This window comes from Oryza glaberrima, chromosome 2 (genome assembly GCF_000147395.1).
Source record: "Oryza glaberrima chromosome 2, OglaRS2, whole genome shotgun sequence".
Lineage (NCBI taxonomy): Eukaryota > Viridiplantae > Streptophyta > Magnoliopsida > Poales > Poaceae > Oryza > Oryza glaberrima.
Genome location: NC_068327.1, coordinates 21,388,828 through 21,397,564, shown reverse-complemented (window position 1 = coordinate 21,397,564; position 8,737 = coordinate 21,388,828). Strand labels below are relative to the sequence as shown.

Below are 8,737 nucleotides of genomic sequence, written 5' to 3'. Positions count from 1 at the left end.
GGATCCGCCGCCCTCGCCGCCTGCCGCTGCCGCCCACCAACGCTGTCGCCGCAGCTCCTCGCCATCGCCATAGCCGCCGCCGCTCCCTACGGCGGCGGATCCAGCCCTCCCGAGGACGGCGCCGCCAGATCCACCGCTGCCAGCCGTCACCGTGCCCGCCGCCCGTCACTGAGCTCCTCCTTAGAGCGGCAGATCCAGCCCTCCCGAGGACGGTGCCGCCAGACCCACTGCCGCAGGCCGTCGGCGTGTCCGCCGCCCGCTGCCAAGCTCTGAGCTCCTCCCTAGGGCGGCAAATCTGACCCTCCCGAGGACGGCGCCGCCGGATCCGCCGCTGCAGGCCATCACCGTGCCCGCCTTCCGTCACGGAGTGCTGAGCTCCTCCCTAGGGCAGCGGATCCGGCCTTCCTGAGGGCGGCACCGCCGGATCCACCACCCTCGCTGCCCGCCGACGCCATCGCCATGCCTTCTGTCGATGCCATCAGAGAGAGGAGAGAAGAAAGAGAGAGAGGAGAGGAGAGAAAAAGAGAGAAATAAAAGAGATGGTTGAAAAATTTTGAAGTGGTGAGGAGGGAAAGAGTGAGGAGGAGTGAAAGAAAGAGTGAGGATTTTTACATGCAGAACACTTAAGCGTCCGCATGCGAAAATATATTTTTGCATGCGGCTCTTTAAGAGGATCGCATGCAAAACTAGTCAATAAAAAATTAATTTGAAAATATGAGAACTTCGAATCGAATTTTATGATACTAAATAAATTTATTTGAAAACGTTGTAAAAAAACAAAGTTATAGAACTCATTGAGATCTACTGATTTTCTTTTGGTCATTTCTCTATCCAATTTTAATTGAACTATATAGAATTTGAATTTTAACATATAAAAAAATTAAAAAAAAAATGGGAAGTAAAATGATTTCAAATGAAAAAAATTGATAACAACAAAGTTGTATAACACATCAAGTTCTACAACTTCTATTTTGGTCATTTTTCTATACGACTTTGTTTCAACAGTTTAAATTTGAATTTAAAAATATGTCAACTCCAAACAACATTTCAAATACTAAATGATTTCAACTAAAAAAGTCAACAACAAAATTGTATAACTCATCAAGATCTATAACTTTTATTTTGATCATTTTCTTCATCCAACAAAGTGATAGTAATATTGTTCACAAAATTTACATATCTCTCATATGATTTTATATATACTATAAGAGAGATATGTAAATTTTATGAACAATATTATTATCACTTTGTTGGATGATGAAATGACCAAAATAAAAGTTGTTTGTCTTAATGCATGAGTTCTACAACTTTTATGTTGATCACTTTTTCAGCTGAAATTATTTACTGCTTCAAAATATTATTTGAAGTTTTGAAATTAAAATTTTTAATTGATAAAAAAAGTCACAAAAAATTGCTAAAATAATAGCACTAAGAATACAATAACTATGAAATCATTGTCATGATTAATATTTTGTGATGAACAAAACTGGCTATGCAAGTGATTTATTCGATGAATTGGTTTGAGAAGATGTGTGGATGTTGGTGTGAGTGCGTATGACTAATGGGGGCCAGGTTGTGATATTTGTGCCCAGAAACGGTCGTTTTGTCTGATTGTGTACAGATGACTTGGGGTCAGCCTTGGTCAGTGGTGAGACCGGGACTATGTTAAGAAAGGAATAAAGGTCTAGTACGGTCGGGATACCATGTGAGAAGGTGACTAGAGTCAGGATTCTTGGAGATCAACTTTGGTCAATGGTGGGATCGGGACTAGACTCAGCGAGGAGTTGAGATCCAGACGGCCAAGGATACCGGGTGATGAAATTGGATATGAGATGGCACACGGTAGATGGACACCGTATGGAAGTGATCTTCGCGGCGTGCTTCATGAGGTGTGCGTGCAAGCGTCGGTGTTTGCGAAGGAGATTGGAATAAATCGGTGAGAAGCATATGGTGCTACAGTACACGAGGTACTGTAGCGTGCAGGTATGCAGCATGTACGGTGCTGTACATGTGCAGCTAGTTGCTTGGGCTGGTAGCTCTGTTGGATGGCAGGCTGAGCAGGCCCATGCAAGGAGCAGCGAGCAAGCTAGCTTGGCGTGTGCATGGAGGCAGGCCGTGCAGGCCCAGCCGGTCCATGCGGCAAGGATGCTCGATTGGCTGGCAAGCCGAGATGGCCAAGGACGTGCGCTCGGGGAGACCGAGTGAGACTCGGATGCGGCATCTTCGGCTGCAGGTTTTGTAAATTGTGATTGGATTGGAAAGTAATGGATTGAGTCCTATTGGAAATAAAAGTTCTACACCTACTTTAAGTAGGGTTTTTTTTATATAAATAGATGAGGGGTTGAGGCTAAAAGTATGTCATTTTTTGGGAGATAAAAGTTAGAGTTTACTTCGCGGTTTCAATCCTAATTTGTGAGTTGAGAGAGGAGTGCTTTCGGTGCACTTTGTAAATACATATTGATGCAATAAAGTTGATATACTTTCAATAGTTTTATCGATACGTGTTTTCTAGATCTCGACGGTTTGACAGACAGCAAAGCGGCGGTCTAAACGGTGGGAGTACGACGGTCTAACCGAAGGCAATGCAGCAGTCTGACCGGACAGGCTACGGCGGTCGGACCGGCAGCTTAGGAGCGGTGTGACCGGCAGCGATTGGACAACGTCAAGATCTCCATCGATTTGAGGGTAACTTTTATTTCCGCTAAAAGTTTTTTAGTTTTTGGTTTTCCCTACCATTCTCGTGTTCGATCCTACAATAATATAATAGAGCATGATTTTAGAAACATTTAGGAAAATGAATCATCCAATTTGGAGTTTATATGAGTGAGATAAACTAGTTTTAAATTCTTAAATTTTATTTTCGCATACGGCTCCTTAAGACGCCCGTATGGAAAATCGATTTTTCCATACGGGCATCTTAAGGAGTCGTATGCGAAAACGCCGGTTGATTTTGCTAAAGGCGACAAGTTATGATCCGTTTGTAAAAATCATGGGGTCTAGCGAATTGTACACATAAGATTCTGCACTGAACCATCTTCATCTAACGTCTAAAATTGCAAGTTGGATATACGTAGACAAAATCTTATTCATATATAAGCATATGCATATTATTCTCGTGCCACTGGGTCCCGTATATATATAGTGAAACCAAAGTACTCTGGAACAATTAATGACCTGGCTAACAATATAGTCGTACGTCCGACTATTTGATCAGGACAGGCACGGCCTTGAGAGGCACGGCAAGCACATTGGCAGACTTGAACTTCTCGGACACGTCCACGTCCTCCGCCGTCATGCCGCCGGGGAGCTTCCACTCGAACGTGTGCAGCATCGACGCCAGGATGAACGGCACGACGCGCTCCGCCAGCGGCAGCCCGGGGCACAGCCGCCTCCCGGACCCGAACGGCATGAACTCCACGTCCTTCCCCCTGAAGTCCAGCGGGGGTGACCTCCCCAGGAAGCGCTCCGGCACGAACTCGTCGGGCCTCTCCCACGCCGCCGGGTCGCGCATGATCGCCCACGCGTTGAAGAGCACCGTGGATCCCCTCGGCACCGCGTAGCCGCCGATCTCCACGCCGTCCTCCGCGGCGAAGTGCGGCAGCAGCAGCGCGCCCACCGGGTGCAGCCTCATGGCCTCCTTCAGCACGGCCTGGAGGTAGGGCAGCCTCGCCGCGTCGGCCTCCTCCACGGCCTCCTTCCCGCCGAGCACGTCGCTCAGCTCCGCGCGCACCCTCGCCATGATGGCCGGGTTGTGGAGCAGCTCGGCCATCACCCACTCCAGGGTGAGGGCCATGGTGTCCACGCCGGCGACGAAGGCCTCGAACAGCATGTTCACCACGTTGACGCGCTCCATCTTGCCGGTGGCCATGAGCTCGAGGAGAGAGTCGAGGAAGTCGTCGTGCCTCGGCTTGCCGTCGCGGATGTGAGCCAGGCGGCGGTCGATGATGTCGCCCATGATGGAGAACACCCTGTTGAACCGCTTCGTCGTCCAGCGGCGCAGGCCCTGCAGGTCCAGCGGCCGGAGGAACGGGTAGAAGTCAGAGATGTTGGGCTTCCCGACCACCGAGATGATGTCGTCCACCACCTCCCGCAGGTCGCGGGCCATCTGCGAGCCCATGTCGACGATGTCGATGGAGAAGTAGGAGAAGGACACGAGGTTGAGGAGGCCAGTGTACATGGCCTGGCCGAGGAGCACCTCCTCGCCGGCGTGCGCGCGGAGGTAGGCGATGAGGTCGCCCACCTTCCGCTCGCGGATGGGGCGCACGGCGGCAAGGCCACGCGGGGTGAAGACGTGGGAGCCCTGGATCCCGCGCAGGGCCTTCCACTGCGGGTCGGAGCTCGGGATGAACACCATGGAGCGGTCGGCGAAGCCGCAGGCGCGGAAGGTGTCCGGGGTGGCGCGCGCGGCGAGGTGGCGGTCGTACTTGGTGTACGCCTCGATGGCGGCCTCCCGGGAGGAGATGACCACGTTGGTGGCGAGGCCGAGCTTGAGCGTCATCACGGGGCCGTGGACGCGCGCCAGGTCCCTGAGCTTGTGGTGGAACGTGCCGCCGGCCAGGTGGAGGTTGCCGATGAGCGGCAGCGGCGTCGGGCCCGGGGGGAGGGGTTTGCCGCCGGCGTAGCGTCGTCGCAGGGTGGAGAGGTAGAAGAGGACAGCGACGGAGAGAGCTCCCCATAGCAGCCACACCTGGCTATTCTCCATTACTTTACTTATCGTTAATGTTCTTTTTCTCTGGTTCTACCTGGTGATCTTGTCGCTGCGCCCGCAGCATGTATTTATAGATCGAGTTGAAGGGTGGGTTTAGTTCACGCTAAAATTGAAAGTTTATTGAAATTGGAACGATGTGATGAAAAAGTTGAAAGTTTGTGTGTAGAAAAGTTTTGATGTGATGGAAAAGTTAGAAGTTTGAAGAAATAGTTTGTAACTAAACTCAGCCGATGTTTAGAATATACCCTTACTGCATGGCGTTTATTTCCATTTCTCGTCAAAACGTCAAAGATACATGTCGTTTTCGTAAAAATAAAAAAAAAGAGCAAAGTCTCTCTACACGTGACCTTACGTTTCACACTATTCCTGACTTCAACTTCTCCATCTGTCCTAAAATAAATACAATTTTACACTGTTTATATCTAATGTTCGATCGTTTGTTTTATTTTAAAAAAAATGTGATTAGTATTTATATTGTTATTAGATGATAAAACATAAATAATACTTTACGTGTGACTATTTTTAAATACTTTTATAATTTTTTAAATAAGACGAACGGTCAAATGTTGGACACGGATTCTCACGGCTGCACTTATTTTGGAACAGAGTCGGTATATATACTTGCATGATGCAAAGAAGAAGCAGCACAAGGACAACTTTTATAAATTTTTCGAATAAGATCGACGGTCAAATGTGAACACGGATTCTCAAGGCTGCACTTATTCTAGAACAGAATCAGTATATATACTTGCATGTAGGGGTGAAAACGGGGCGGGTATTTCCCGCCCGCCCATCTGGCCACATAATTTCGGGACAAAGTCGGGTACCCGGCACTTTTCACGGATATCGGGTCTTTTTTGGCGGATATGAGATCGGGTTCAGAAACGTAGTATCCGATAAAAAAATCCGGGTATACCTGGATAATTAATTATCCGGATATTACACGTATTATATTTTTGTGAGGCACTTTTTGGTACCATGGATTAGTTCTACTATGATGTATTGTTCCCTATTTATTTCTTAAGGTCCTAATAGCCTAATATAATCGTATTATGGATATATAGAATTGTTAAATGGTTATTGACTATGTGATATATAAAATTGTTGCTTCGACTTGATATCCGAATAAATATTCGTAACCGATAGTGTTCATATCTATTTTGGTACGTATTCGTTTCATATTTTTGTCCGATATTATCTGAGTTTATATCCGTGTTCGGCGCTATGCGTGTTCGACCCGATTCCGATTTTAAAATATGGGTTAGCATATGGGAATGGTGAAATCCAACTGAACCCGACCCGTTTTCACCCCTACTTGCATGATGCAAAGAAGAAGCAGTACAAGACAAAATGATCGAGGATGACAGTTGAAAATGACCTTTTTAAAAAACTTATTCCAGCGAGAGATTGTAGCGAACTGCTTTTTTTGCGATGGCACAAGAGGACAAAATTTTCTTTTTGTTGAGAAACTATATACAAATTTCTCGAAGTCAACTATGTTAGCACGATGGAAGGACGCTCATCACACAAAATTACACTTTTATTTTTATCTATTTGGACTGTTCCTCCTATGTATTTAATAGATTTTCTGGCTTTGCACTGATAAGGAAAATGAAGTGATACGGACGGTTATCAAATACCAAACCTGAATAACTTTCAAGGAAATATTTATGTGCATGTTTGGAGGAGATGTTTATACTAGGAGAGCATCTTTAAAAAATCTACCATAAGTTTTTTGAGTGAAAAATTTTCAGATCTAACCATAGTATAATTGAAATGTAATTACGTCACTGGTGGAGAAGTGGTCTTCAGTCTTGGTTTGTAACCCCTCCTCTAATCCGGGACTAAAAATGCCTTTAGTCCTGGTTGCTGTTATCAACCGATAAATGTTTTTTTCTTTTTTTATTGTTTTTTTCTACTTGCATATTGATTTCGAGCCATGCCAGTTGCTCCCAACATCCCAAATCCCCATATCGAATTGACATCCACAAATTCACCAAATCATACTTAACAACAAAATCATCCACAAATTCACAAAAACATCTTAAAAAAAACCTACAAACCATAGATCTACAACTCCATCACAAGAAAATCATCCATTATTCTGCAACAGCGCCGTCCAGCCCACCACCACTACCGCCGGTGGCGGAAGCCGAGCCGAGCTCCGCCCTGGTAGGATGGCGACGCCGGCACCTAGGTTGGTTTTCATATATCAAAATCATGAAAAAAATATAAAATTATTTTATGCACACAAACTTTACGTGCACACCAACTAACAAATACCGCGAAAAATTCTAAAAAAACTGGACATTTGCTCCTACACATATCCGCAAATTCTCATATTCAAATTCATTATATTTTAGCCGTGACAAAAAAGTGAAAAATCTGACAGTTTTAAGGGTAAAAATATGTCAAAATTATGTCTTTTTTTGTTATGGCTAAAATATAATGAATTTGAAAATAAGATTTCACACGTAGGTGTAATGTTATTGAAAGTATGTGTCCAAATTTTTTATAGAATTTTCTATGATATTAGCTAGTTGGTGTGCACAGAAAGATTAGGTACATAGAATGCGTTCCCGCAAAAATATAAGTATTTTTTAATAAAAAAACACTTTATAGGTTACGTATGTGAATGATATTAAAAAGTTCAGAAGTTAGATGTATGGTTTTAATGTTTAAGGTGCTAGAGAATAAGTTACATGCAAAATATAAGTAAATATGGACATTTTTCATAAACTCAAAAATATTCAAAATTTAAATAAATTCTGCATGCACCGCGTGCATGCCGCTCGCTGTCGTAGTGTCCCGCCCAAAAACCAGCGCGCACGACATTTCTTCTCTCCCAGTCTCTGCTATCTAGATAAGCTAGTTGATCTCTATTTTTTTGGCGAGTAGTGCACGAGTAATGACCATTGAATCAACATATATAGGGCGATCATCCTAATTTCCTGCGGGAAAAACACGAGGGAGGACAATGGACTTCATCGTATATAGTACTCCCTCCGTATTTTAATGTATGACGCCGTTACTTTTCGATCAACGTTGACCATTTGTTTTATTCAAATTTTTTGTGCAAATATGAAATATTTATGTCATGCTTAAAGAACATTTGATGATGAATCAAATCACAATAAAATAAATAATAATTACATAAATTTTTTGAATAAGACGAATAGTCAAACGTTGAATAAAAAGTCAACGACGTCATACATTAATATAGAGATATTACCTAACTAATAATTTCCTAGGTGAACAAACGAGCGATGCATGCATGGCCACTTTTGTTCTTTTTATATTGAACTAGAAATCCCAGCTACTTTGTCTTTTTAGATATGGTCATTTCGTGTGTGCTATGACTTCGATATACACTGCTGAAGCTGGATAAATATTTCCACACATTGAAGGGATTGTCCCAACGAACACAGTACAAAAATTTGACAATAATTAATGATCCAATAAGCATATATATATATATAGCGCTTTACAAAAATTTGATATCGAACTCGATCTACACACTAAAGAAGAAAATTTCAAATATGGCGGTGAATTTTGTGGTGTAAATTAAATTAAGGACTTAGGATTTTTTTTTAGAGGCACATGCAAACACAGATGGTCAGATACACGCAGGCATACTCCCCCTATTCAAACACCGACACACGTACACCTTATACTATAAACACCTCTAAAACCATGCTGATATATCACATCTGAAAAAATAATTAGTCATAAGTACGAGCACCAGTGTCAAGGCTAGACTTAAATCCGAGTGTGGACTGGTTCTACTGAAGAAACATAACCAGTTGAATTGAACAGTAACAGCTTATGTCATGATTCCCACCAAGGCCGGCCCTGTGGCAAGGCGAGCACTGCAATCACACGGCATCACGACCTCAGGGGCCCCCGGCCGTGTAGACAATACATCTGCCTAGCCTGCACGGTCATTACACGTAAAGCTCTGATTACGTACGTACAAGCGCATTAACGTTAGCAAAAACCAGGAAACCGGTACATCAGTACTTGCGCAGT

At 44.1% G+C, this 8,737-nt stretch overlaps 1 protein-coding gene across 1 annotated transcript; it reads right to left on the bottom strand.

Moving 5' to 3' along the window:
• Positions 1–3,142: 3,142 nt before the first annotated feature.
• On the bottom strand, positions 3,143–4,726 carry LOC127764059 (ent-cassadiene C11-alpha-hydroxylase 1). Its single transcript, XM_052288884.1, has one exon. The coding sequence runs from the start codon at positions 4,700–4,702 to the stop codon at positions 3,203–3,205; it is 1,500 nt and encodes a 499-aa protein (XP_052144844.1). The 5' UTR covers positions 4,703–4,726; the 3' UTR covers positions 3,143–3,202.
• Positions 4,727–8,737: the final 4,011 nt, after the last annotated feature.